Source organism: Neolamprologus brichardi, chromosome 19 (assembly GCF_056152115.1).
Source record: "Neolamprologus brichardi isolate AB-2024 chromosome 19, ASM5615211v1, whole genome shotgun sequence".
Lineage (NCBI taxonomy): Eukaryota > Metazoa > Chordata > Actinopteri > Cichliformes > Cichlidae > Neolamprologus > Neolamprologus brichardi.
In genome coordinates, this window is record NC_142122.1 from 3,990,909 (window position 1) to 4,018,777 (window position 27,869).

Sequence of the window (27,869 nt, forward strand, 5' to 3'; positions counted from 1 at the left end):
AGTCATTACAGTGCTGATACTGGGCTTTTGAGAAAAGTTTAGTCAGGAAAGCCTATTTGCCACATACGTGGGAATGTGTCCTGGAGGTACTGCTTGCTTGATCTCACGCCCTGTGAAAGGTCCAGTGGCAATGCTGCCAAACTCTGCGCAAGACCATCGTATCTAAAGGAAGAAAAGAATTCATTGTGACTTGTCAGGAGCCTCAGCTTGGCATTGTGCACACCCAAATGTCTAACTGTGGATATCAGAAATATCTTACACAGCCTGGTAGGATTCACAGGTGATGTTACTGGGGATCACCCGCAAGCTGCTAGGAAGGATGCTCGCCATCACAGGAACCAAATAAACCTGGAACCACTGTTGATAGTCTTCTGGCTGAAAGTCTTTAAGCTGAGGAGCAAGGGCTGTCAAGGTCAGGTTCAAAATGGTGTCTCGCACATCTGGATTTTGGATGAGGGTGACATTTCTCTGAAAAGAGAAGGGGATCATAATAAGGTCAGAGAGGAAGTTCTGAAGTCTTTGTGGAAATGCGGAGATGAGGGGGAGCTTATCTAAACTAAATCTTTGTACTTCTGTACAGCAGGAATGCCTCAAGGCATGAAGCATATCAGAAATGGATCATTTTGAGTTAAACACTTGAGCAGGTTTATGAAAGAACACTGTTAACATTTGTTGATGTTTGCGCTGAGGTAAGGTTACCAATGAGAATTCACCTGCTTGTTGATGTTTGCAAAAGCCTGGAAGAATTGGTTGAGCTGCTCATAATCACTGGTCTCTGTCAAGCTTGTCAACACCTCCCTTACAACATGTGCATCGTTTAAAGCACCACTGTTTGGATCTAGGATTAGATCAGCCTTCTGCGATGGTGAAAGAACGTCCAGAACTGCCAGCTATGGATACAAAAAAGTAGAATTCATGAAATGCATGTCTTTTGTATAATTTCCAGAATTTTGCTTTGCTATTCTCAAGAAAGACAGGAAGAGTAATAAGAGTAAAGCTTACCGTAGAGATGTTGAAGTCTTTGAGGTCAGAGTATGATGCATATTGGACGAATGGACCCAGATTTTCTTTAACCCATTGGGCATCACTCTCATTTTGTTGCCTGCAAGCTAAGGCATGCAGACAAAAGTTAGGATGTGCTCAATTTAGCAAGGTTTGTGACTGGTAGAGATGAAAGAATTTAAGTTTTTTGTCTGAGTGCTTTTCAAGACATTTCACACTGGAAAGCACATAACGCACCCTATGTCTGCCCTACCTGGCTCATTGATGGCATTTTCAGCATTTCTTAGGTAGCCCAACAGACCATGTGTGATCTCTTGCCGTCTGTACAGTGGCATCTCCTGGATAACTAAAGCCAACCCACTCACACTGCAACAGTTGAAAGAAAACGTTCTCATGCTGTTCATTGTCACTATTGTCATTTTCATTTGCAACAAAATCTTGATTGCTCCAAGAAAGCTACTCACATGACTTGGTAGTTTGTGCAGCTGATGTTTGTGGTTGTGTTTATGAGCATTTCTGGAGTAAAACTGGCAAGGATAGGAATCAGTTTCACATGGAACCAAAGTTCATAGTCGTTTGTCGTGAAAGTGGAGAAATGTGAACTGATGATGATGAAGGTCGCATTCATGACCCGATCTCTCACAACAGGCTGGAAATGTGGGGTCTGTCATATTAAAGTGGAAAAAGACATAAGCAAAGGTGAGATTGCATGTTGGAAGTACACCCATACAACATGGTACAAAGGCTGTAACCATTTGTTTTCTAAGATACAATAGCCAACAATGGATTTAGCAGTTGAGACCGATGTCTTATTCTGTGTTTACTTCTGGAATCAAATATCCGCATTGTCCTCCTTCACCCTTTTAGGAGGCTAGCCTACCTGTTCATTGGCTGTCAGCTGTGTCAGGAATTCATCCACATTTTTTAGAACATTGCCCTCTTCAAGTTGTTCAAACACAAGATCAATAAAATCTGTGTCATTTGAGGCTCCAGAGCTCAGTAGCAGCTGTGCCACCTCAGAGGGATTGAGCGTTGACAACAATCCAGCCTACAACAGGGAATCAACATAATATCAGACAGTAGTAATGACCAATGCTGTGGGTAAAGGATTACAGTTTGCAACCAAAGAAAGTGTGCTCTATGATTTGCTTGTATTTTTGATATGGCAATATAAACTCCTGTATTTGTCTTCTTAAGTCTACAATTTTGTTTTCCTGCTCTTAAGGAAGGACTAGAAGTGCAATGTAGGGCTTACCGTAGAGATGTTGAAGTCTTTGAGGTCAGAGTACGCTGTATATTGGACGAATGGACCCAGATTTGCTTTAACCCATTGGGCATCACTCTCATTTTGTTGCCTGCAAGCTAAGGCATGCAAACAAAAGTTAGGATGTGCTCAATTTAGCAAGGTTTGTGACTGGTAGACATAAAAGAATTTAAGTTTTTTGTCTGAGTGCTTTTCATAACATTTCACACTGGAAAGCACATAACACACCCTATGTCTGCCCTACCTGGCTCATTGATGGCATTTTCAGCATTTCTTAGATAGCCCAGCAGACCATGTGTGATCTCTTGCCGTCTGTACAGTGGCATCTCCTGGATAACTAAAGCCAACCCACTCACACTGCAACAGTTGAAAGAAAACTTTCTCATGCTGTTCTTTGTCACTATTGTCATTTTCATTTGCAACAAAATCTTGATTGCTCCAAGAAAGCTACTCACATGACTTGATAGTTTGTGCAGCTGATGTTTGTGGTTGTGTTTATGAGCATTTCTGGAGTAAAACTGGCAAGGATAGGAATCAGTTTCACATGGAACCAAAGTTCATAGTCGTTTGTCGTGAAAGTGGAGAAATTTGGACTGATGATGATGAAGGTCGCATTCATGACCCGATCTCTCACAACAGGCTGGAAATTTGGGGTCTGTCATATTAAAGTGGAAAAAGACATAAGCAAAGGTGAGATTGCATGTCGGACGTACACCCATACAACATGGTACAAAGGCTGTAACTAGGGATGCACCGATACCGATACTGGTATCAGGTATCGGGTATCGGGGCCGATACTGTAAAATGTGTGTGTACTCATACTCGGAAAAGTTAACCAATACCATGAACCGATACTAACTTATTTCATTAATCAGAGGGTGGCTTGTCATTTTTGTTGTAGTTTTTTAGATTGGCCACTAGGGGGGCGTCCCGTGCTAAACAGGCACAGGGTTAGACGAGTCAGACTGGCAGCTCCAGATAAAAAAGAGAAACTGGAGTCTGATGTAGCTAGGCTAAACAAAATGTCAGCAGTGTGGACCGGAACAGTCAACTTTAACTCAGGTTTTGGAAAAGCGATGAAAACTGTCAAGAGAAAATCCACAGGCAGTTACAATAACAGAGGCTCTGACTCATTTTATCGCTCTGGATGACCAGCCAATGCCAGTCGTGGAAAACATAGGATTCTTCTCAGCATACTCGAGCTGCGATATGAAATTCCCAGCCGCCCACACATCAGGGAGATAATGGTGCCAAAACTTCTAAAGAGGTAAAGACAAGCAGTGTGTGCGCGATGTCAGTCCTCGGTTTAACGGCACGGTGGACTGATGAGGAGTTCGTTCGTCAATGCCAATTACTTTCGTTATTTTGTTTGTTTGTTTACAATATGGACACTCTGCAACAATTTAAAAGTTTATTTTATTCTCAAACCTAATTTGTATTTATTTTATTCCAAACAGAAGTGTTTATTTATTATTCCAAAAGCTCGAGACAGTGCCAATAGTTCAGTGATATTTTGTTAAATTACAATCTGGAGACTGCAATAATTTAACAGAAGTGCTTATTTTTCACTTGAAATTTTTTTGTGGTCATCTTTATTAAGATATTATTTACTATTGGCAGAGAATAAAATAAAACCTGCCTTCCAATTCATTGCATGTGTGTGTGTGTGTGGTAGAAGTATCGGTTTTTGTACTCTGTATCGGCAAGTACTCAGATCCAAGTATCGGTATCGTATCGGTTTGAAAAAATTGGTATCGTTGCATCCCTAGCTGTAACCATTTGTTTTCTAAGAAACAATAGCCAACAATGGATGTAGCGGTTGAGGCCGATGTCTTATTCTGTGTTTACTTCTGGAATCAAATATCCGCATTGTCCTCCTTCACCCTTTTAGGAGGCTAGCCTACCTGTTCATTGGTTGTCAGCTGTGTCAGGAATTCATCCACATTTTTTAGAGCGTTGCCCTCTTCAAGTTGTTCAAACACAAGATCAATAAAATCTGTGTCATTTGAGGCTCCAGAGCTCAGTAGCAGCTGTGCCACCTCAGAGGGATTGAGCGTTGACAACAATCCAGCCTACAACAGGGAATCAACATAATATCAGACAGTAGTAATGACCAATGCTGTGGGTAAAGGATTATAGTTTGCAACCAAAGAAAGTGTTCGCTATGATTTGCTTGTATTTTTGATATGGCAAAATAAACTCCTGTGTTTGTCTTCTTAAGTCTACAATTTTGTTTTCCTGCTCTTAAGGAAGGACTAGAAGTGCAATGTAGGGCTTACCGTAGAGATGTTGAAGTCTTTGAGGTCAGAGTATGCTGTATATTGGACGAATGGACCCAGATTTGCTTTAACCCATTGGGCATCACTCTCATTTTGTTGCCTGCAAGCTAAGGCATGCAAACAAAAGTTAGGATGTGTTCAATTTAGGAAGGTTTGTGACTGGTAGACATGAAAGAATTTAAGTTTTTTGCCTGAGTTCTTTTCAAGACATTTCACACTGGAAAGCACATAACGCACCCTATGTCTGCCCTACCTGGCTCATTGATGGCATTTTCAGCATTTCTTAGGTAGCCCAGCAGACCATGTGTGATCTCTTGTCGTCTGTACAGTGGCATTTCCTGGATAACTAAAGCCAACCCACTCACACTGCAACAGTTGAAAGAAAACGTTCTCATGCTGTTCTTTGTCACTATTGTCATTTTCATTTGCAACAAAATCTTGATTGCTCCAAGAAAGCTACTCACATGACTTGGTAGTTCATGCAGCTGATGTTTGTGGTTGTGTTTATGAGCATTTCTGGAGTAAAACTGGCAAGGATAGGAATCAGTTTCACATGGAACCAAAGTTCATAGTCGTTTGTCGTGAAAGTGGAGAAATGTGGACTGATGACGATGAAGGTCGCATTCATGATCCGATCTCTCACAACAGGCTGGAAAATTGGCATCTGTGAAATTGAGGTGGAAAAGAAGCTAAGCAATACAGAGACTGCATGTTGCAAATGTACTCATACAACATGCCACAAAGGCTGCAATCAGTTCTTTTCTATGATAGACTCCTTGAAGACTTGTGTAGCGGTTTAGCAAATGTCTTATTCTGTCTTATGCTGGTGGAACAAAGCACCAGGATTTTCCTCAATCACCCTTTTAGAAGCCTAGCATACCTGTCCATTGGCTTCCAGTTGTGTGAGGAATCCATCCACATTTTGTAGAGCGTTATCCTCTTGCAGTCGCTCAAACACACGATCAATCAAATCTGTGTTATTGGAGGCTCCCAAACTCAGTACCAGCTGTGCCACCTGAGAAGGACTGAGGACTGACAACAATTCAGCCTACAAAAGAGAACCAGCATAATATCAGACAGCAGTCATGGAAATGTTCTGGGTAAAAGAATTCCGTTTACAGGAAGATGTACATCTGCAGTTGGCACTCACAGCGGACAAATTAGGATTGAAGGCTTCCAAGTCCTGCACAGTTGCAAAATCAGAGAAGTCGCCAAGGTTTGCCTTTAGCCACGCTTGGCTCCCCGTGATAGATGAGACACAGCCAGGATCTGCAGAAAAAGCAAAAAAGTTATTGACAGGGTAATATACCACATGTTGTCATGGAAAAACCAAAGTGAGCTTGAGTTTCTCTTTTTACCTGTTGAGTCATTTCTTGACAAGAACGGTTTAATGAAGTGAGTGAAGACTGCTTGCTGTGTGTCTCTGTCCATGGATGCCTTTTGGCTTCCAAATGCCTGAATGCTACATTTGAGAGAAAGCTTTCAACATCTAAACTTCTAGTCAACTGCAAGTTTGCAGAATAGAGCAATATGTCTCATATTTACTTACACAGTCTGGTATGTCTGGCAGCTGAAGTTTTTGGAGCTAAGGCAAAATAGGAAGTTGAAAGATGGAACGGCCAGAAATGGACGGATCTTTGTCTTGAACCAGCTGGTAATGAACTCCTCACTCTGTAGTTGTGCCTGGCTGAAATTGTCAATTCTCACTTCTCCAAGAGCCTCGAGCACATTTGATGAGGTCGGGTAGGTGTTGTTGCCGGCCTTGAATTGGCAGAAAAATAATTGTAGCTGGACCCAAACTTCACACAGGGAAACGGCAATATTGTGAAAATGTGATTTTGTACTTACGATGTTAGCAAATGTCTCAAGGGCCTGGTCCAGTACAGCAGAGGCTTTTTGGAAGAAAAGCTTCCAGACTTCTACTGGGTATATGTTTTGGCTTTTCAGTGTGCAGTTCAGCAGTGTGACCAAGTGGCTGGATGTGAGATGGGGAGCCTTGAAAAAGAAAATTGACAAAGAATACAGCCGTTTTGTCAGAGCTCATGGAGATTTGTCTCAGGACCATAATGTGGCAAAATCCATGTTCTGTTTTTGGAGTTTAAAAAGGAATCTTACAGAGGAACAGGCATGTTCTGTGATGGTGAAATTGCACAGGGCTTCCGAGGAATTGCCAGCTGACAGGATTTGCTCAGGTTTTGAACTGTGGAAAAAACACAATAAATTGAAATCCAATGTCCCCTTAATTACACTGTGTTAACGAATTTTACCTAGACAGAATCAACATTGAACAAAACGGCATTTCACCCACCCGTCAACTCCATTACAAATGAGATTCACTGTGAAAAGAGAATGGTTGTGTGTCAGATAATAGTCCTTCAGAATGCATTTATATCCTTAGAGTTGAAATGTGTACTTCTAGACAGACTTACCATGAACTGGGGTAACCTTGCACTGAAGACAAAGAAAATATGATTGTTAGTATAGTGGAAACATCTTTTTCAAGTGTAAATACCTTGACTTTGTCACAGTTGGCCCAATTAGTGTGCCAAACCTGGATCAAATATTGGATAACCCATGTAAGACATCCACCCACCCACCCCCCAAAAAACTAATCTTACCACAAAGGAAGCTGGAACTGCGCAGCCTGTTTGAGAAGAAAAAGAAAGGAAATAAATCAATGGAGTAGTCATTACAGTGCTGATACTGGGCTTTTGAGAAAAGTTTAGTCAGGAAAGCCTATTTGCCACATACGTGGGAATGTGTCCTGGAGGTACTGCTTGCTTGATCTCACGCCCTGTGAAAGGTCCAGTGGCAATGCTGCCAAACTCTGCGCAAGACCATCGTATCTAAAGGAAGAAAAGAATTCATTGTGACTTGTCAGGAGCCTCAGCTTGGCATTGTGCACACCCAAATGTCTAACTGTGGATATCAGAAATATCTTACACAGCCTGGTAGGATTCACAGGTGATGTTACTGGGGATCACCCGCAAGCTGCTAGGAAGGATGCTCGCCATCACAGGAACCAAATAAACCTGGAACCACTGTTGATAGTCTTCTGGCTGAAAGTCTTTAAGCTGAGGAGCAAGGGCTGTCAAGGTCAGGTTCAAAATGGTGTCTCGCACATCTGGATTTTGGATGAGGGTGACATTTCTCTGAAAAGAGAAGGGGATCATAATAAGGTCAGAGAGGAAGTTCTGAAGTCTTTGTGGAAATGCGGAGATGAGGGGGAGCTTATCTAAACTAAATATTTGTACTTCTGTACAGCAGGAATGCCTCAAGGCATGAAGCATATCAGAAATGGATCATTTTGAGTTAAACACTTGAGCAGGTTTATGAAAGAACACTGTTAACATTTGTTGATGTTTGCGCTGAGGTAAGGTTACCAATGAGAATTCACCTGCTTGTTGATGTTTGCAAAAGCCTGGAAGAATTGGTTGAGCTGCTCATAATCACTGGTCTCTGTCAAGCTTGTCAACACCTCCCTTACAACATGTGCATCGTTTAAAGCACCACTGTTTGGATCTAGGATTAGATCAGCCTTCTGCGATGGTGAAAGAACGTCCAGAACTGCCAGCTATGGATACAAAAAAGTAGAATTCATGAAATGCATGTCTTTTGTATAATTTCCAGAATTTTGCTTTGCTATTCTCAAGAAAGACAGGAAGAGTAATAAGAGTAAAGCTTACCGTAGAGATGTTGAAGTCTTTGAGGTCAGAGTATGATGCATATTGGACGAATGGACCCAGATTTTCTTTAACCCATTGGGCATCACTCTCATTTTGTTGCCTGCAAGCTAAGGCATGCAGACAAAAGTTAGGATGTGCTCAATTTAGCAAGGTTTGTGACTGGTAGAGATGAAAGAATTTCAGTTTTTTGTCTGAGTGCTTTTCAAGACATTTCACACTGGAAAGCACATAACGCACCCTATGTCTGCCCTACCTGGCTCATTGATGGCATTTTCAGCATTTCTTAGGTAGCCCAACAGACCATGTGTGATCTCTTGCCGTCTGTACAGTGGCATCTCCTGGATAACTAAAGCCAACCCACTCACACTGCAACAGTTGAAAGAAAACGTTCTCATGCTGTTCATTGTCACTATTGTCATTTTCATTTGCAACAAAATCTTGATTGCTCCAAGAAAGCTACTCACATGACTTGGTAGTTTGTGCAGCTGATGTTTGTGGTTGTGTTTATGAGCATTTCTGGAGTAAAACTGGCAAGGATAGGAATCAGTTTCACATGGAACCAAAGTTCATAGTCGTTTGTCGTGAAAGTGGAGAAATGTGAACTGATGATGATGAAGGTCGCATTCATGACCCGATCTCTCACAACAGGCTGGAAATGTGGGGTCTGTCATATTAAAGTGGAAAAAGACATAAGCAAAGGTGAGATTGCATGTTGGAAGTACACCCATACAACATGGTACAAAGGCTGTAACCATTTGTTTTCTAAGATACAATAGCCAACAATGGATTTAGCAGTTGAGACCGATGTCTTATTCTGTGTTTACTTCTGGAATCAAATATCCGCATTGTCCTCCTTCACCCTTTTAGGAGGCTAGCCTACCTGTTCATTGGCTGTCAGCTGTGTCAGGAATTCATCCACATTTTTTAGAACATTGCCCTCTTCAAGTTGTTCAAACACAAGATCAATAAAATCTGTGTCATTTGAGGCTCCAGAGCTCAGTAGCAGCTGTGCCACCTCAGAGGGATTGAGCGTTGACAACAATCCAGCCTACAACAGGGAATCAACATAATATCAGACAGTAGTAATGACCAATGCTGTGGGTAAAGGATTACAGTTTGCAACCAAAGAAAGTGTGCTCTATGATTTGCTTGTATTTTTGATATGGCAATATAAACTCCTGTATTTGTCTTCTTAAGTCTACAATTTTGTTTTCCTGCTCTTAAGGAAGGACTAGAAGTGCAATGTAGGGCTTACCGTAGAGATGTTGAAGTCTTTGAGGTCAGAGTACGCTGTATATTGGACGAATGGACCCAGATTTGCTTTAACCCATTGGGCATCACTCTCATTTTGTTGCCTGCAAGCTAAGGCATGCAAACAAAAGTTAGGATGTGCTCAATTTAGCAAGGTTTGTGACTGGTAGACATAAAAGAATTTAAGTTTTTTGTCTGAGTGCTTTTCATAACATTTCACACTGGAAAGCACATAACGCACCCTATGTCTGCCCTACCTGGCTCATTGATGGCATTTTCAGCATTTCTTAGATAGCCCAGCAGACCATGTGTGATCTCTTGCCGTCTGTACAGTGGCATCTCCTGGATAACTAAAGCCAACCCACTCACACTGCAACAGTTGAAAGAAAACGTTCTCATGCTGTTCTTTGTCACTATTGTCATTTTCATTTGCAACAAAATCTTGATTGCTCCAAGAAAGCTACTCACATGACTTGATAGTTTGTGCAGCTGATGTTTGTGGTTGTGTTTATGAGCATTTCTGGAGTAAAACTGGCAAGGATAGGAATCAGTTTCACATGGAACCAAAGTTCATAGTCGTTTGTCGTGAAAGTGGAGAAATTTGGACTGATGATGATGAAGGTCGCATTCATGACCCGATCTCTCACAACAGGCTGGAAATTTGGGGTCTGTCATATTAAAGTGGAAAAAGACATAAGCAAAGGTGAGATTGCATGTCGGACGTACACCCATACAACATGGTACAAAGGCTGTAACTAGGGATGCACCGATACCGATACTGGTATCGGGTATCGGGGCCGATACTGTAAAATGTGTGTGTACTCATACTCGGAAAAGTTAACCAATACCATGAACCGATACTAACTTATTTCATTAATCAGAGGGTGGCTTGTCATTTTTGTTGTAGTTTTTTAGATTGGCCACTAGGGGGGCGTCCCGTGCTAAACAGGCACAGGGTTAGACGAGTCAGACTGGCAGCTCCAGATAAAAAAGAGAAACTGGAGTCTGATGTAGCTAGGCTAAACAAAATGTCAGCAGTGTGGACCGGAACAGTCAACTTTAACTCAGGTTTTGGAAAAGCGATGAAAACTGTCAAGAGAAAATCCACAGGCAGTTACAATAACAGAGGCTCTGACTCATTTTATCGCTCTGGATGACCAGCCAATGCCAGTCGTGGAAAACATAGGATTCTTCTCAGCATACTCGAGCTGCGATATGAAATTCCCAGCCGCCCACACATCAGGGAGATAATGGTGCCAAAACTTCTAAAGAGGTAAAGACAAGCAGTGTGTGCGCGATGTCAGTCCTCGGTTTAACGGCACGGTGGACTGATGAGGAGTTCGTTCGTCAATGCCAATTACTTTCGTTATTTTGTTTGTTTGTTTACAATATGGACACTCTGCAACAATTTAAAAGTTTATTTTATTCTCAAACCTAATTTGTATTTATTTTATTCCAAACAGAAGTGTTTATTTATTATTCCAAAAGCTCGAGACAGTGCCAATAGTTCAGTGATATTTTGTTAAATTACAATCTGGAGACTGCAATAATTTAACAGAAGTGCTTATTTTTCACTTGAAATTTTTTTGTGGTCATCTTTATTAAGATATTATTTACTATTGGCAGAGAATAAAATAAAACCTGCCTTCCAATTCATTGCATGTGTGTGTGTGTGTGGTAGAAGTATCGGTTTTTGTACTCTGTATCGGCAAGTACTCAGATCCAAGTATCGGTATCGTATCGGTTTGAAAAAATTGGTATCGTTGCATCCCTAGCTGTAACCATTTGTTTTCTAAGAAACAATAGCCAACAATGGATGTAGCGGTTGAGGCCGATGTCTTATTCTGTGTTTACTTCTGGAATCAAATATCCGCATTGTCCTCCTTCACCCTTTTAGGAGGCTAGCCTACCTGTTCATTGGTTGTCAGCTGTGTCAGGAATTCATCCACATTTTTTAGAGCGTTGCCCTCTTCAAGTTGTTCAAACACAAGATCAATAAAATCTGTGTCATTTGAGGCTCCAGAGCTCAGTAGCAGCTGTGCCACCTCAGAGGGATTGAGCGTTGACAACAATCCAGCCTACAACAGGGAATCAACATAATATCAGACAGTAGTAATGACCAATGCTGTGGGTAAAGGATTATAGTTTGCAACCAAAGAAAGTGTTCTCTATGATTTGCTTGTATTTTTGATATGGCAAAATAAACTCCTGTGTTTGTCTTCTTAAGTCTACAATTTTGTTTTCCTGCTCTTAAGGAAGGACTAGAAGTGCAATGTAGGGCTTACCGTAGAGATGTTGAAGTCTTTGAGGTCAGAGTATGCTGTATATTGGACGAATGGACCCAGATTTGCTTTAACCCATTGGGCATCACTCTCATTTTGTTGCCTGCAAGCTAAGGCATGCAAACAAAAGTTAGGATGTGTTCAATTTAGGAAGGTTTGTGACTGGTAGACATGAAAGAATTTAAGTTTTTTGCCTGAGTTCTTTTCAAGACATTTCACACTGGAAAGCACATAACGCACCCTATGTCTGCCCTACCTGGCTCATTGATGGCATTTTCAGCATTTCTTAGGTAGCCCAGCAGACCATGTGTGATCTCTTGTCGTCTGTACAGTGGCATTTCCTGGATAACTAAAGCCAACCCACTCACACTGCAACAGTTGAAAGAAAACGTTCTCATGCTGTTCTTTGTCACTATTGTCATTTTCATTTGCAACAAAATCTTGATTGCTCCAAGAAAGCTACTCACATGACTTGGTAGTTCATGCAGCTGATGTTTGTGGTTGTGTTTATGAGCATTTCTGGAGTAAAACTGGCAAGGATAGGAATCAGTTTCACATGGAACCAAAGTTCATAGTCGTTTGTCGTGAAAGTGGAGAAATGTGGACTGATGACGATGAAGGTCGCATTCATGATCCGATCTCTCACAACAGGCTGGAAAATTGGCATCTGTGAAATTGAGGTGGAAAAGAAGCTAAGCAATACAGAGACTGCATGTTGCAAATGTACTCATACAACATGCCACAAAGGCTGCAATCAGTTCTTTTCTATGATAGACTCCTTGAAGACTTGTGTAGCGGTTTAGCAAATGTCTTATTCTGTCTTATGCTGCTGGAACAAAGCACCAGGATTTTCCTCAATCACCCTTTTAGAAGCCTAGCATACCTGTCCATTGGCTTCCAGTTGTGTGAGGAATCCATCCACATTTTGTAGAGCGTTACCCTCTTGCAGTCGCTCAAACACACGATCAATCAAATCTGTGTTATTGGAGGCTCCCAAACTCAGTACCAGCTGTGCCACCTGAGAAGGACTGAGGACTGACAACAATTCAGCCTACAAAAGAGAACCAGCATAATATCAGACAGCAGTCATGGAAATGTTCTGGGTAAAAGAATTCCGTTTACAGGAAGATGTACATCTGCAGTTGGCACTCACAGCGGACAAATTAGGATTGAAGGCTTCCAAGTCCTGCACAGTTGCAAAATCAGAGAAGTAGCCAAGGTTTGCCTTTAGCCACGCTTGGCTCCCCGTGATAGATGAGACACAGCCAGGATCTGCAGAAAAAGCAAGAAAGTTATTGACAGGGTAATATACCACATGTTGTCATGGAAAAACCAAAGTGAGCTTGAGTTTCTCTTTTTACCTGTTGAGTCATTTCTTGACAAGAACGGTTTGATGAAGTGAGTGAAGACTGCTTGCTGTGTGTCTCTGTCCATGGATGCCTTTTGGCTTCCAAATGCCTGAATGCTACATTTGAGAGAAAGCTTTCAACATCTAAACTTCTAGTCAACTGCAAGTTTGCAGAATAGAGCAATATGTCTCATATTTACTTACACAGTCTGGTATGTCTGGCAGCTGAAGTTTTTGGAGCTAAGGCAAAATAGGAAGTTGAAAGATGGAACGGCCAGAAATGGACGGATCTTTGTCTTGAACCAGCTGGTAATGAACTCCTCACTCTGTAGTTGTGCCTGGCTGAAATTGTCAATTCTCACTTCTCCAAGAGCCTCGAGCACATTTGACGAGGTCGGGTAGGTGTTGTTGCCGGCCTTGAATTGGCAGAAAAATAATTGTAGCTGGACCCAAACTTCACGCAGGGAAACAGCAATATTGTGAAAATGTGATTTTGTACTTACGATGTTAGCAAATGTCTCAAGGGCCTGGTCCAGTACAGCAGAGGCTTTTTGGAAGAAAAGCTTCCAGACTTCTACTGGGTATATGTTTTGGCTTTTCAGTGTGCAGTTCAGCAGTGTGACCAAGTGGCTGGATGTGAGATGGGGAGCCTTGAAAAAGAAAATTGACAAAGAATACAGCCGTTTTGTCAGAGCTCATGGAGATTTGTCTCAGGACCATAATGTGGCAAAATCCATGTTCTGTTTTTGGAGTTTAAAAAGGAATCTTACAGAGGAACAGGCATGTTCTGTGATGGTGAAATTGCACAGGGCTTCCGAGGAATTGCCAGCTGACAGGATTTGCTCAGGTTTTGAACTGTGGAAAAAACACAATAAATTGAAATCCAATGTCCCCTTAATTACACTGTGTTAACGAATTTTACCTAGACAGAATCAACATTGAACAAAACGGCATTTCACCCACCCGTCAACTCCATTACAAATGAGATTCACTGTGAAAAGAGAATGGTTGTGTGTCAGATAATAGTCCTTCAGAATGCATTTATATCCTTAGAGTTGAAATGTGTACTTCTAGACAGACTTACCATGAACTGGGGTAACCTTGCACTGAAGACAAAGAAAATATGATTGTTAGTATAGTGGAAACATCTTTTTCAAGTGTAAATACCTTGACTTTGTCACAGTTGGCCCAATTAGTGTGCCAAACCTGGATCAAATATTGGATAACCCATGTAAGACATCCACCCACCCACCCCCCAAAAAACTAATCTTACCACAAAGGAAGCTGGAACTGCGCAGCCTGTTTGAGAAGAAAAAGAAAGGAAATAAATCAATGGAGTAGTCATTACAGTGCTGATACTGGGCTTTTGAGAAAAGTTTAGTCAGGAAAGCCTATTTTCCACATACGTGGGAATGTGTCCTGGAGGTACTGCTTGCTTGATCTCACGCCCTGTGAAAGGTCCAGTGGCAATGCTGCCAAACTCTGCGCAAGACCATCGTATCTAAAGGAAGAAAAGAATTCATTGTGACTTGTCAGGAGCCTCAGCTTGGCATTGTGCACACCCAAATGTCTAACTGTGGATATCAGAAATATCTTACACAGCCTGGTAGGATTCACAGGTGATGTTACTGGGGATCACCCGCAAGCTGCTAGGAAGGATGCTCGCCATCACAGGAACCAAATAAACCTGGAACCACTGTTGATAGTCTTCTGGCTGAAAGTCTTTACGCTGAGGAGCAAGGGCTGTCAAGGTCAGGTTCAAAATGGTGTCTCGCACATCTGGATTTTGGATGAGGGTGACATTTCTCTGAAAAGAGAAGGGGATCATAATAAGGTCAGAGAGGAAGTTCTGAAGTCTTTGTGGAAATGCGGAGATGAGGGGGAGCTTATCTAAACTAAATCTTTGTACTTCTGTACAGCAGGAATGCCTCAAGGCATGAAGCATATCAGAAATGGATCATTTTGAGTTAAACACTTGAGCAGGTTTATGAAAGAACACTGTTAACATTTGTTGATGTTTGCGCTGAGGTAAGGTTACCAATGAGAATTCACCTGCTTGTTGATGTTTGCAAAAGCCTGGAAGAATTGGTTGAGCTGCTCATAATCACTGGTCTCTGTCAAGCTTGTCAACACCTCCCTTACAACATGTGCATCGTTTAAAGCACCACTGTTTGGATCTAGGATTAGATCAGCCTTCTGCGATGGTGAAAGAACGTCCAGAACTGCCAGCTATGGATACAAAAAAGTAGAATTCATGAAATGCATGTCTTTTGTATAATTTCCAGAATTTTGCTTTGCTATTCTCAAGAAAGACAGGAAGAGTAATAAGAGTAAAGCTTACCGTAGAGATGTTGAAGTCTTTGAGGTCAGAGTATGATGCATATTGGACGAATGGACCCAGATTTTCTTTAACCCATTGGGCATCACTCTCATTTTGTTGCCTGCAAGCTAAGGCATGCAGACAAAAGTTAGGATGTGCTCAATTTAGCAAGGTTTGTGACTGGTAGAGATGAAAGAATTTCAGTTTTTTGTCTGAGTGCTTTTCAAGACATTTCACACTGGAAAGCACATAACGCACCCTATGTCTGCCCTACCTGGCTCATTGATGGCATTTTCAGCATTTCTTAGGTAGCCCAACAGACCATGTGTGATCTCTTGCCGTCTGTACAGTGGCATCTCCTGGATAACTAAAGCCAACCCACTCACACTGCAACAGTTGAAAGAAAACTTTCTCATGCTGTTCATTGTCACTATTGTCATTTTCATTTGCAACAAAATCTTGATTGCTCCAAGAAAGCTACTCACATGACTTGGTAGTTTGTGCAGCTGATGTTTGTGGTTGTGTTTATGAGCATTTCTGGAGTAAAACTGGCAAGGATAGGAATCAGTTTCACATGGAACCAAAGTTCATAGTCGTTTGTCGTGAAAGTGGAGAAATGTGAACTGATGATGATGAAGGTCGCATTCATGACCCGATCTCTCACAACAGGCTGGAAATGTGGGGTCTGTCATATTAAAGTGGAAAAAGACATAAGCAAAGGTGAGATTGCATGTTGGAAGTACACCCATACAACATGGTACAAAGGCTGTAACCATTTGTTTTCTAAGATACAATAGCCAACAATGGATTTAGCAGTTGAGACCGATGTCTTATTCTGTGTTTACTTCTGGAATCAAATATCCGCATTGTCCTCCTTCACCCTTTTAGGAGGCTAGCCTACCTGTTCATTGGCTGTCAGCTGTGTCAGGAATTCATCCACATTTTTTAGAACATTGCCCTCTTCAAGTTGTTCAAACACAAGATCAATAAAATCTGTGTCATTTGAGGCTCCAGAGCTCAGTAGCAGCTGTGCCACCTCAGAGGGATTGAGCGTTGACAACAATCCAGCCTACAACAGGGAATCAACATAATATCAGACAGTAGTAATGACCAATGCTGTGGGTAAAGGATTACAGTTTGCAACCAAAGAAAGTGTGCTCTATGATTTGCTTGTATTTTTGATATGGCAATATAAACTCCTGTATTTGTCTTCTTAAGTCTACAATTTTGTTTTCCTGCTCTTAAGGAAGGACTAGAAGTGCAATGTAGGGCTTACCGTAGAGATGTTGAAGTCTTTGAGGTCAGAGTATGCTGTATATTGGACGAATGGACCCAGATTTGCTTTAACCCATTGGGCATCACTCTCATTTTGTTGCCTGCAAGCTAAGGCATGCAAACAAAAGTTAGGATGTGCTCAATTTAGCAAGGTTTGTGACTGGTAGACATAAAAGAATTTAAGTTTTTTGTCTGAGTGCTTTTCATAACATTTCACACTGGAAAGCACATAACGCACCCTATCTCTGCCCTACCTGGCTCATTGATGGCATTTTCAGCATTTCTTAGGTAGCCCAGCAGACCATGTGTGATCTCTTGCCGTCTGTACAGTGGCATCTCCTGGATAACTAAAGCCAACCCACTCACACTGCAACAGTTGAAAGAAAACGTTCTCATGCTGTTCTTTGTCACTATTGTCATTTTCATTTGCAACAAAATCTTGATTGCTCCAAGAAAGCTACTCACATGACTTGATAGTTTGTGCAGCTGATGTTTGTGGTTGTGTTTATGAGCATTTCTGGAGTAAAACTGGCAAGGATAGGAATCAGTTTCACATGGAACCAAAGTTCATAGTCGTTTGTCGTGAAAGTGGAGAAATTTGGACTGATGATGATGAAGGTCGCATTCATGACCCGATCTCTCACAACAGGCTGGAAATTTGTGGTCTGTCATATTAAAGTGGAAAAAGACATAAGCAAAGGTGAGATTGCATGTCGGACGTACACCCATACAACATGGTACAAAGGCTGTAACTAGGGATGCACCAATACCGATACTGGTATTGGGTATCGGGGCCGATACTGTTAAATGTGTGTGTACTCATACTCGTAAAAGTTAACCGATACCATGATCCGATACTAACTTATTTCATTAATCAGAGGGTGGCTTGTCATTTTTGTTGTAGTTTTTTAGATTGGCCACTAGGGGGGCGTCCCGTGCTAAACAGGCACAGGGTTAGACGAGTCAGACTGGCAGCTCCAGATAAAAAAGAGAAACTGGAGTCTGATGTAGCTAGGCTAAACAAAATGTCAGCAGTGTGGACCGGAACAGTCAACTTTAACTCAGGTTTTGGAAAAGCGATGAAAACTGTCAAGAAAAAATCCACGGGCAGTTACAATAACAGAGGCTCTGACTCATTTTATCGCTCTGGATGACCAGCCAATGCCAGTCGTGGAAAACATAGGATTCTTCTCAGCATACTCGAGCTGCGATATGAAATTCCCAGCCGCCCACACATCAGGGAGATAATGGTGCCAAAACTTCTAAAGAGGTAAAGACAAGCAGTGTGTGCGCGATGTCAGTCCTCGGTTTAACGGCACGGTGGACTGATGAGGAGTTCGTTCGTCAATGCCAATTACTTTCGTTATTTTGTTTGTTTGTTTACAATATGGACACTCTGCAACAATTTAAAAGTTTATTTTATTCTCAAACCTAATTTGTATTTATTTTATTCCAAACAGAAGTGTTTATTTATTATTCCAAAAGCTCGAGACAGTGCCAATAGTTCAGTGATATTTTGTTAAATTACAATCTGGAGACTCTGCAATAATTTAACAGAAGTGCTTATTTTTCACTTGAAATTTTTTTGTGGTCATCTTTATTAAGATATTATTTACTATTGGCAGAGAATAAAATAAAACCTGCCTTCCAATTCATTGCATGTGTGTGTGTGTGTGGTAGAAGTATCGGTTTTTGTACTCTGTATCGGCAAGTACTCAGATCCAAGTATCGGTATCGTATCGGTTTGAAAAAATTGGTATCGTTGCATCCCTAGCTGTAACCATTTGTTTTCTAAGATACAATAGCCAACAATGGATGTAGCGGTTGAGGCCGATGTCTTATTCTGTGTTTACTTCTGGAATCAAATATCCGCATTGTCCTCCTTCACCCTTTTAGGAGGCTAGCCTACCTGTTCATTGGTTGTCAGCTGTGTCAGGAATTCATCCACATTTTTTAGAGCGTTGCCCTCTTCAAGTTGTTCAAACACAAGATCAATAAAATCTGTGTCATTTGAGGCTCCAGAGCTCAGTAGCAGCTGTGCCACCTCAGAGGGATTGAGCGTTGACAACAATCCAGCCTACAACAGGGAATCAACATAATATCAGACAGTAGTAATGACCAATGCTGTGGGTAAAGGATTACAGTTTGCAACCAAAGAAAGTGTTCTCTATGATTTGCTTGTATTTTTGATATGGCAAAATAAACTCCTGTGTTTGTCTTCTTAAGTCTACAATTTTGTTTTCCTGCTCTTAAGGAAGGACTAGAAGTGCAATGTAGGGCTTACCGTAGAGATGTTGAAGTCTTTGAGGTCAGAGTATGCTGTATATTGGACGAATGGACCCAGATTTGCTTTAACCCATTGGGCATCACTCTCATTTTGTTGCCTGCAAGCTAAGGCATGCAAACAAAAGTTAGGATGTGTTCAATTTAGGAAGGTTTGTGACTGGTAGACATGAAAGAATTTAAGTTTTTTGCCTGAGTTCTTTTCAAGACATTTCACACTGGAAAGCACATAACGCACCCTATGTCTGCCCTACCTGGCTCATTGATGGCATTTTCAGCATTTCTTAGGTAGCCCAGCAGACCATGTGTGATCTCTTGTCGTCTGTACAGTGGCATCTCCTGGATAACTAAAGCCAACCCACTCACACTGCAACAGTTGAAAGAAAACATTCTCATGCTGTTCTTTGTCACTATTGTCATTTTCATTTGCAACAAAATCTTGATTGCTCCAAGAAAGCTACTCACATGACTTGGTAGTTCATGCAGCTGATGTTTGTGGTTGTGTTTATGAGCATTTCTGGAGTAAAACTGGCAAGGATAGGAATCAGTTTCACATGGAACCAAAGTTCATAGTCGTTTGTCGTGAAAGTGGAGAAATGTGGACTGATGACTATGAAGGTCGCATTCATGATCCGATCTCTCACAACAGGCTGGAAAATTGGCATCTGTGAAATTGAGGTGGAAAAGAAGCTAAGCAATACAGAGACTGCATGTTGCAAATGTACTCATACAACATGCCACAAAGGCTGCAATCAGTTCTTTTCTATGATAGACTCCTTGAAGACTTGTGTAGCGGTTTAGCAAATGTCTTATTCTGTCTTATGCTGCTGGAACAAAGCACCAGGATTTTCCTCAATCACCCTTTTAGAAGCCTAGCATACCTGTCCATTGGCTTCCAGTTGTGTGAGGAATCCATCCACATTTTGTAGAGCGTTACCCTCTTGCAGTCGCTCAAACACACGATCAATCAAATCTGTGTTATTGGAGGCTCCCAAACTCAGTACCAGCTGTGCCACCTGAGAAGGACTGAGGACTGACAACAATTCAGCCTACAAAAGAGAACCAGCATAATATCAGACAGCAGTCATGGAAATGTTCTGGGTAAAAGAATTCCGTTTACAGGAAGATGTACATCTGCAGTTGGCACTCACAGCGGACAAATTAGGATTGAAGGCTTGCAAGTCCTGCACAGTTGCAAAATCAGAGAAGTCGCCAAGGTTTGCCTTTAGCCACGCTTGGCTCCCCGTGATAGATGAGACACAGCCAGGATCTGCAGAAAAAGCAAGAAAGTTATTGACAGGGTAATATACCACATGTTGACATGGAAAAACCAAAGTGAGCTTGAGTTTCTCTTTTTACCTGTTGAGTCATTTCTTGACAAGAACGGTTTGATGAAGTGAGTGAAGACTGCTTGCTGTGTGTCTCTGTCCATGGATGCCTTTTGGCTTCCAAATGCCTGAATGCTACATTTGAGAGAAAGCTTTCAACATCTAAACTTCTAGTCAACTGCAAGTTTGCAGAATAGAGCAATATGTCTCATATTTACTTACACAGTCTGGTATGTCTGGCAGCTGAAGATTTTGGAGCTAAGGCAAAATAGGAAGTTGAAAGATGGAACGGCCAGAAATGGACGGATCTTTGTCTTGAACCAGCTGGTAATGAACTCCTCACTCTGTAGTTGTGCCTGGCTGAAATTGTCAATTCTCACTTCTCCAAGAGCCTCGAGCACATTTGATGAGGTCGGGTAGGTGTTGTTGCCGGCCTTGAATTGGCAGAAAAATAATTGTAGCTGGACCCAAACTTCACGCAGGGAAACGGCAATATTGTGAAAATGTGATTTTGTACTTACGATGTTAGCAAATGTCTCAAGGGCCTGGTCCAGTACAGCAGAGGCTTTTTGGAAGAAAAGCTTCCAGACTTCTACTGGGTATATGTTTTGGCTTTTCAGTGTGCAGTTCAGCAGTGTGACCAAGTGGCTGGATATGAGATGGGGAGCCTTGAAAAAGAAAATTGACAAAGAATACAGCCGTTTTGTCAGAGCTCATGGAGATTTGTCTCAGGACCATAATGTGGCAAAATCCATGTTCTGTTTTTGGAGTTTAAAAAGGAATCTTACAGAGGAACAGGCATGTTCTGTGATGGTGAAATTGCACAGGGCTTCCGAGGAATTGCCAGCTGACAGGATTTGCTCAGGTTTTGAACTGTGGAAAAAACACAATAAATTGAAATCCAATGTCCCCTTAATTACACTGTGTTAACGAATTTTACCTAGACAGAATCAACATTGAACAAAACGGCATTTCACCCACCCGTCAACTCCATTACAAATGAGATTCACTGTGAAAAGAGAATGGTTGTGTGTCAGATAATAGTCCTTCAGAATGCATTTATATCCTTAGAGTTGAAATGTGTACTTCTAGACAGACTTACCATGAACTGGGGTAACCTTGCACTGAAGACAAAGAAAATATGATTGTTAGTATAGTGGAAACATCTTTTTCAAGTGTAAATACCTTGACTTTGTCACAGTTGGCCCAATTAGTGTGCCAAACCTGGATCAAATATTGGATAACCCATGTAAGACATCCACCCACCCACCCCCCAAAAAACTAATCTTACCACAAAGGAAGCTGGAACTGCGCAGCCTGTTTGAGAAGAAAAAGAAAGGAAATAAATCAATGGAGTAGTCATTACAGTGCTGATACTGGGCTTTTGAGAAAAGTTTAGTCAGGAAAGCCTATTTTCCACATACGTGGGAATGTGTCCTGGAGGTACTGCTTGCTTGATCTCACGCCCTGTGAAAGGTCCAGTGGCAATGCTGCCAAACTCTGCGCAAGACCATCGTATCTAAAGGAAGAAAAGAATTCATTGTGACTTGTCAGGAGCCTCAGCTTGGCATTGTGCACACCCAAATGTCTAACTGTGGATATCAGAAATATCTTACACAGCCTGGTAGGATTCACAGGTGATGTTACTGGGGATCACCCGCAAGCTGCTAGGAAGGATGCTCGCCATCACAGGAACCAAATAAACCTGGAACCACTGTTGATAGTCTTCTGGCTGAAAGTCTTTAAGCTGAGGAGCAAGGGCTGTCAAGGTCAGGTTCAAAATGGTGTCTCGCACATCTGGATTTTGGATGAGGGTGACATTTCTCTGAAAAGAGAAGGGGATCATAATAAGGTCAGAGAGGAAGTTCTGAAGTCTTTGTGGAAATGCGGAGATGAGGGGGAGCTTATCTAAACTAAATCTTTGTACTTCTGTACAGCAGGAATGCCTCAAGGCATGAAGCATATCAGAAATGGATCATTTTGAGTTAAACACTTGAGCAGGTTTATGAAAGAACACTGTTAACATTTGTTGATGTTTGCGCTGAGGTAAGGTTACCAATGAGAATTCACCTGCTTGTTGATGTTTGCAAAAGCCTGGAAGAATTGGTTGAGCTGCTCATAATCACTGGTCTCTGTCAAGCTTGTCAACACCTCCCTTACAACATGTGCATCGTTTAAAGCACCACTGTTTGGATCTAGGATTAGATCAGCCTTCTGCGATGGTGAAAGAACGTCCAGAACTGCCAGCTATGGATACAAAAAAGTAGAATTCATGAAATGCATGTCTTTTGTATAATTTCCAGAATTTTGCTTTGCTATTCTCAAGAAAGACAGGAAGAGTAATAAGAGTAAAGCTTACCGTAGAGATGTTGAAGTCTTTGAGGTCAGAGTATGATGCATATTGGACGAATGGACCCAGATTTGCTTTAACCCATTGGGCATCACTCTCATTTTGTTGCCTGCAAGCTAAGGCATGCAGACAAAAGTTAGGATGTGCTCAATTTAGCAAGGTTTGTGACTGGTAGAGATGAAAGAATTTCAGTTTTTTGTCTGAGTGCTTTTCAAGACATTTCACACTGGAAAGCACATAACGCACCCTATGTCTGCCCTACCTGGCTCATTGATGGCATTTTCAGCATTTCTTAGGTAGCCCAACAGACCATGTGTGATCTCTTGCCGTCTGTACAGTGGCATCTCCTGGATAACTAAAGCCAACCCACTCACACTGCAACAGTTGAAAGAAAACGTTCTCATGCTGTTCATTGTCACTATTGTCATTTTCATTTGCAACAAAATCTTGATTGCTCCAAGAAAGCTACTCACATGACTTGATAGTTTGTGCAGCTGATGTTTGTGGTTGTGTTTATGAGCATTTCTGGAGTAAAACTGGCAAGGATAGGAATCAGTTTCACATGGAACCAAAGTTCATAGTCGTTTGTCGTGAAAGTGGAGAAATGTGAACTGATGATGATGAAGGTCGCATTCATGACCCGATCTCTCACAACAGGCTGGAAATGTGGGGTCTGTCATATTAAAGTGGAAAAAGACATAAGCAAAGGTGAGATTGCATGTTGGAAGTACACCCATACAACATGGTACAAAGGCTGTAACCATTTGTTTTCTAAGATACAATAGCCAACAATGGATTTAGCAGTTGAGACCGATGTCTTATTCTGTGTTTACTTCTGGAATCAAATATCCGCATTGTCCTCCTTCACCCTTTTAGGAGGCTAGCCTACCTGTTCATTGGCTGTCAGCTGTGTCAGGAATTCATCCACATTTTTTAGAACATTGCCCTCTTCAAGTTGTTCAAACACAAGATCAATAAAATCTGTGTCATTTGAGGCTCCAGAGCTCAGTAGCAGCTGTGCCACCTCAGAGGGATTGAGCGTTGACAACAATCCAGCCTACAACAGGGAATCAACATAATATCAGACAGTAGTAATGACCAATGCTGTGGGTAAAGGATTACAGTTTGCAACCAAAGAAAGTGTTCTCTATGATTTGCTTGTATTTTTGATATGGCAATATAAACTCCTGTATTTGTCTTCTTAAGTCTACAATTTTGTTTTCCTGCTCTTAAGGAAGGACTAGAAGTGCAATGTAGGGCTTACCGTAGAGATGTTGAAGTCTTTGAGGTCAGAGTACGCTGTATATTGGACGAATGGACCCAGATTTGCTTTAACCCATTGGGCATCACTCTCATTTTTTTGCCTGCAAGCTAAGGCATGCAGATAAAAGTTAGGATGTGCTCAATTTAGCAAGGTTTGCGACTGGTAGACATGAAAGAATTTAAGTTTTTTGTCTGAGTTCTTTTCAAGACATTTCACACTGGAAAGCACATAACGCACCCTATGTCTGCCCTACCTGGCTCATTGATGGCATTTTCAGCATTTCTTAGATAGCCCAGCAGACCATGTGTGATCTCTTGTCGTCTGTACAGTGGCATCTCCTGGATAACTAAAGCCAACCCACTCACACTGCAACAGTTGAAAGAAAACGTTCTCATGCTGTTCTTTGTCACTATTGTCATTTTCATTTGCAACAAAATCTTGATTGCTCCAAGAAAGCTACTCACATGACTTGGTAGTTTGTGCAGCTGATGTTTGTGGTTGTGTTTATGAGCATTTCTGGAGTAAAACTGGCAAGGATAGGAATCAGTTTCACATGGAACCAGAGTTCATAGTCGTTTGTCGCGAAAGTGGAGAAATGTGGACTGATGATGATGAAGGTCGCATTCATGACCCGATCTCTCACAACAGGCTGGAAAATTGGCATCTGTGAAATTGAGGTGGAAAAGAAGCTAAGCAATACAGAGACTGCATGTTGCAAATGTACTCATACAACATGGCACAAAGGCTGCAATCAGTTCTTTTCTATGATAGACTCCTTGAAGACTTGTGTAGCGGTTTAGCAAATGTCTTATTCTGTCTTATCCTGCTGGAATAAAACACCAGGATTTTCCTCAATCACCCTTTTAGAAGCCTAGCATACCTGTCCATTGGCTGTCAGTTGTGTGAGGAATCCATCCACATTTTTTAGAGCGTTACCCTCTTGCAGTCGCTCAAACACACGATCAATCAAATCTGTGTTATTGGAGGCTCCCAAATTCAGTACCAGCTGTGCCACCTGAGAAGGACTGAGGACTGACAACAATTCAGCCTACAAAACAGAACCAGCATAATATCAGACAGCAGTCATGGAAATGTTCTGGGTAAAAGAATTCCGTTTACAGGAAGATGTACATCTGCAGTTGGCACTCACAGTGGACAAATTAGGATTGAAGGCTTGCAAGTCCTGCACAGTTGCAAAATCAGAGAAGTTGCCAAGGTTTGCCTTTAGCCACGCTTGGCTCCCCGTGATAGATGAGACACAGCCAGGATCTGCAGAAAAAGCAAGAAAGTTATTGACAGGGTAATATACCACATGTTGTCATGGAAAAACCAAAGTGAGCTTGAGTTTCTCTTTTTACCTGTTGAGTCATTTCTTGACAAGAACGGTTTGATGAAGTGAGTGAAGACTGCTTGCTGTGTTTCTTTGTCCATGGATGCCTTTTGGCTTCCAAATGCCTGAATGCTACATTTGAGAGAAAGCTTTCAATAACTAATTACTAAACATATTCAAAATTCAACATAATTCAATCACAAACTTAAATCCCATTGATATTTTAAATCATCGTAACCAACGAATTGGTACATTTTGTCACAACCTCTTCTACACAGAATAAGACCTTTTTTTCTTTCGTTTATTCATCCACATTTTCATTTCCTTTGATAATTTGATAATTTCATATGGTATTCTAATATGGGATGGTGAACTCTTTTAACCTCAGTCTTTTCATGTCTGGAAAAGTTTCCAACCGCGTGTTTACATCGTGGGTAGCAATTTTCAGTTGAAATTCTCCTATTGACTTATTTTCAGTTACATAATTTCTGAATCATCATATAACATTCCTATTTTAAAGAAACACCTTCACGAACGACCACCTTATATTAAGGTGTATGCCTCTTTTACAACAGCTGGGTCACACAGTCATAACTAGTTTGGTCTGACTTGTAATTTAACAATCAGGTGATACGCATTTTTCTTTCTTCCTTTTAGTAGTGATTTCAGTGGACTTTGGGACCCTGACATCAACATTCAATGCACAGTGAGAAATGTGTTACATGTTAGAATATTCAATTAAAATTGTTTCTGTCTTTAATGATTTCCATAAGCAGTTAACAGCAGTCACCAGCAATAATTGGTAAAATGGAATTTATTCACTTACATCTCTTGGAAAGAGGTGCAGCTGAAGTTCTGCTTGCTGAGCTCGTTTAGGAAGTTTCCATTGACATAAGGCAAAAGAGGAATCATCTTTACAGAGAACCACAGCCTGATGAATTTGGGGTCACTGGCATTGCCCAAATGAAGGCTGTCCAGGACTCCAAATATATCCAGAACATCAAATCCAGGGACATTGTTGTTCTGTTACAAGACAAATTTGCCATTTACCATTCTTAAAAGCTGTTACATGTTTTACACCTACACTATGCTGAAGTAAAGCATTAGCTCATTTACCAGGTCAAAGAACACTTGTAAAGTCGACTCTATAATCTGCCTGAGATTTTGTTCCACCATCCTCGACTTTTCATCTGTTAAGCTTGCATTTTTACCCGTTTTACAGGATAGCTCGCCTGTCAGTGTGTCCACTGCAGCAGAGAACTAAGAACACATAGAGCAGGTGAAAGGACTGGGTTACTGTCAGTAACTTAGCACAAGGGGGAGTCATTTATCAACAATGCTTTGTGGTGACATTTAATAATTTAAGGTTTAAAGATGAATTTATCATTTTTTACTCAAATTAATTTCAAAAGGCTTACTCTTTGAGTGGCATCTTGTAGATTTGCTGCAGGGCAAGTTTCCTGGAAACCGTTGGTATGAGTGGTGGCATTGCTTAAAGAAGAAAAAACACGGTAACAGAAATGAATAATAAAGTCATCTATAACTAAAATAACATCCCTGGAATGTATTAGGTCTACAAACTGTTATTTGAGTTTGCATGCCTACCTGTTTTCAGTTAAACCTGGTCCTATAAAATGCAAAAAAGAAAATGAATGAACACATGTATTAACATTTTCAAATTAATAATTAATGGAAAATGGATAAGAATGATGTTAATGGATTAACTTTTAAAAGAGGAAAAGGGTGACATTTTATTTTATATTCAAATAAAATTGCATATGGTTTATATGTATAAAAAAACCTTACTTTGTGTTGTGTTGGACTGTAATGTAAATTTATAGAAGAACATGTTAATTCAGTATTTCATTGTATTTCATTGTTTTTGATTTAATTATTTAATCTTGAAAAAAAGACTTACAGTTGCAGAGACCAGTCCTGACATACATACTATAGATTTTTTTTTATAAAAAAGAAAAGTGTTAGATAAGGATATATATTCTATTAAATGACTAATTGAATGTTCAGAGATACTTACCAATGCCAATAGATGACAGTAGCAGAACTTGCACTGACATTCTTATGCCACCCATCGTGAGAACTCAGTTCTCACTTTTTTTTTGTGCTCCTCAGTTGATTTTCAGATTATTTAATTTTTATTTTAGATAAAGATGTAAAGTAAGTGATACTGGAAAAGAAAAATGAAGTGATAAAAGGACATTTTAATTATTGCAGTACATTAGATCTAAGAATTGTTGAAACAGAAACTCAATAGTAAAGAACATAAAAGTTGGATGTTTGAATGACATGTTATACATTCAATGCATACATTTTCTTTTTAATCCCTCCAAAGCTAAAAGCAAGATTAAATAGTGTGGATTATTTCTTACTTCTGTACAGTGATTATAAATTAATAACAGAGTATATCAGAAAGCGAGATAAGCCATAGAAAGATGTTTAACTGGTTGAACTCACCTCTCGAACTCCTTCACTCTGTGAGAGAAGACTGAAGATCGCTGTTAGTGGTGAAGCAGGTATACACTGGGTGGAGTAAAAGAAAATTAGAGCAGATGAAGCAAAACATGCTGAGAATGTTCTATAAGATTCCAT

The 27,869-nt window shown here is 40.9% G+C and overlaps 1 protein-coding gene across 1 annotated transcript in view; it reads right to left on the reverse strand.

Annotated features, from left to right (window-relative positions):
* The window catches only part of LOC148097129 (uncharacterized), a 49,843-nt gene extending 22,491 nt beyond the window's left edge, over positions 1 to 27,352 (reverse strand). The window contains exons 1-81 of the mRNA XM_087833271.1: positions 27,298 to 27,352; positions 27,181 to 27,209; positions 27,069 to 27,084; positions 26,868 to 26,889; positions 26,681 to 26,753; positions 26,379 to 26,522; positions 26,089 to 26,285; positions 25,291 to 25,394; positions 25,083 to 25,201; positions 24,813 to 24,980; positions 24,397 to 24,596; positions 24,186 to 24,298; positions 23,933 to 24,039; positions 23,558 to 23,725; positions 23,142 to 23,341; positions 22,931 to 23,043; positions 22,678 to 22,784; positions 22,389 to 22,565; positions 21,935 to 22,143; positions 21,743 to 21,837; positions 21,610 to 21,635; positions 21,421 to 21,442; positions 21,300 to 21,327; positions 21,107 to 21,191; positions 20,840 to 20,986; positions 20,541 to 20,752; positions 20,350 to 20,453; positions 20,142 to 20,260; positions 19,872 to 20,039; positions 19,456 to 19,655; positions 19,245 to 19,357; positions 18,992 to 19,098; positions 18,617 to 18,784; positions 17,173 to 17,372; positions 16,962 to 17,074; positions 16,709 to 16,815; positions 16,334 to 16,501; positions 15,918 to 16,117; positions 15,707 to 15,819; positions 15,454 to 15,560; positions 15,165 to 15,341; positions 14,711 to 14,919; positions 14,519 to 14,613; positions 14,386 to 14,411; positions 14,197 to 14,218; positions 14,076 to 14,103; positions 13,883 to 13,967; positions 13,616 to 13,762; positions 13,317 to 13,528; positions 13,126 to 13,229; positions 12,918 to 13,036; positions 12,648 to 12,815; positions 12,232 to 12,431; positions 12,021 to 12,133; positions 11,768 to 11,874; positions 11,393 to 11,560; positions 9,951 to 10,150; positions 9,740 to 9,852; positions 9,487 to 9,593; positions 7,943 to 8,119; positions 7,489 to 7,697; positions 7,297 to 7,391; positions 7,164 to 7,189; positions 6,975 to 6,996; positions 6,854 to 6,881; positions 6,661 to 6,745; positions 6,394 to 6,540; positions 6,095 to 6,306; positions 5,904 to 6,007; positions 5,696 to 5,814; positions 5,426 to 5,593; positions 5,010 to 5,209; positions 4,799 to 4,911; positions 4,546 to 4,652; positions 4,171 to 4,338; positions 2,722 to 2,921; positions 2,511 to 2,623; positions 2,258 to 2,364; positions 714 to 890; positions 260 to 468; positions 68 to 162 (exon numbers count right to left, since the gene is read on the reverse strand). Of these exons, the coding sequence (XP_087689397.1) occupies positions 68 to 162; positions 260 to 468; positions 714 to 890; positions 2,258 to 2,364; positions 2,511 to 2,623; positions 2,722 to 2,921; positions 4,171 to 4,338; positions 4,546 to 4,652; positions 4,799 to 4,911; positions 5,010 to 5,209; positions 5,426 to 5,593; positions 5,696 to 5,814; positions 5,904 to 6,007; positions 6,095 to 6,306; positions 6,394 to 6,540; positions 6,661 to 6,745; positions 6,854 to 6,881; positions 6,975 to 6,996; positions 7,164 to 7,189; positions 7,297 to 7,391; positions 7,489 to 7,697; positions 7,943 to 8,119; positions 9,487 to 9,593; positions 9,740 to 9,852; positions 9,951 to 10,150; positions 11,393 to 11,560; positions 11,768 to 11,874; positions 12,021 to 12,133; positions 12,232 to 12,431; positions 12,648 to 12,815; positions 12,918 to 13,036; positions 13,126 to 13,229; positions 13,317 to 13,528; positions 13,616 to 13,762; positions 13,883 to 13,967; positions 14,076 to 14,103; positions 14,197 to 14,218; positions 14,386 to 14,411; positions 14,519 to 14,613; positions 14,711 to 14,919; positions 15,165 to 15,341; positions 15,454 to 15,560; positions 15,707 to 15,819; positions 15,918 to 16,117; positions 16,334 to 16,501; positions 16,709 to 16,815; positions 16,962 to 17,074; positions 17,173 to 17,372; positions 18,617 to 18,784; positions 18,992 to 19,098; positions 19,245 to 19,357; positions 19,456 to 19,655; positions 19,872 to 20,039; positions 20,142 to 20,260; positions 20,350 to 20,453; positions 20,541 to 20,752; positions 20,840 to 20,986; positions 21,107 to 21,191; positions 21,300 to 21,327; positions 21,421 to 21,442; positions 21,610 to 21,635; positions 21,743 to 21,837; positions 21,935 to 22,143; positions 22,389 to 22,565; positions 22,678 to 22,784; positions 22,931 to 23,043; positions 23,142 to 23,341; positions 23,558 to 23,725; positions 23,933 to 24,039; positions 24,186 to 24,298; positions 24,397 to 24,596; positions 24,813 to 24,980; positions 25,083 to 25,201; positions 25,291 to 25,394; positions 26,089 to 26,285; positions 26,379 to 26,522; positions 26,681 to 26,753; positions 26,868 to 26,889; positions 27,069 to 27,084; positions 27,181 to 27,209; positions 27,298 to 27,352 (10,204 nt within the window). The remainder of the gene's footprint in view (positions 1 to 67; positions 163 to 259; positions 469 to 713; positions 891 to 2,257; positions 2,365 to 2,510; positions 2,624 to 2,721; positions 2,922 to 4,170; positions 4,339 to 4,545; positions 4,653 to 4,798; positions 4,912 to 5,009; positions 5,210 to 5,425; positions 5,594 to 5,695; positions 5,815 to 5,903; positions 6,008 to 6,094; positions 6,307 to 6,393; positions 6,541 to 6,660; positions 6,746 to 6,853; positions 6,882 to 6,974; positions 6,997 to 7,163; positions 7,190 to 7,296; positions 7,392 to 7,488; positions 7,698 to 7,942; positions 8,120 to 9,486; positions 9,594 to 9,739; positions 9,853 to 9,950; positions 10,151 to 11,392; positions 11,561 to 11,767; positions 11,875 to 12,020; positions 12,134 to 12,231; positions 12,432 to 12,647; positions 12,816 to 12,917; positions 13,037 to 13,125; positions 13,230 to 13,316; positions 13,529 to 13,615; positions 13,763 to 13,882; positions 13,968 to 14,075; positions 14,104 to 14,196; positions 14,219 to 14,385; positions 14,412 to 14,518; positions 14,614 to 14,710; positions 14,920 to 15,164; positions 15,342 to 15,453; positions 15,561 to 15,706; positions 15,820 to 15,917; positions 16,118 to 16,333; positions 16,502 to 16,708; positions 16,816 to 16,961; positions 17,075 to 17,172; positions 17,373 to 18,616; positions 18,785 to 18,991; positions 19,099 to 19,244; positions 19,358 to 19,455; positions 19,656 to 19,871; positions 20,040 to 20,141; positions 20,261 to 20,349; positions 20,454 to 20,540; positions 20,753 to 20,839; positions 20,987 to 21,106; positions 21,192 to 21,299; positions 21,328 to 21,420; positions 21,443 to 21,609; positions 21,636 to 21,742; positions 21,838 to 21,934; positions 22,144 to 22,388; positions 22,566 to 22,677; positions 22,785 to 22,930; positions 23,044 to 23,141; positions 23,342 to 23,557; positions 23,726 to 23,932; positions 24,040 to 24,185; positions 24,299 to 24,396; positions 24,597 to 24,812; positions 24,981 to 25,082; positions 25,202 to 25,290; positions 25,395 to 26,088; positions 26,286 to 26,378; positions 26,523 to 26,680; positions 26,754 to 26,867; positions 26,890 to 27,068; positions 27,085 to 27,180; positions 27,210 to 27,297) is intronic.
* Positions 27,353 to 27,869: the final 517 nt, after the last annotated feature.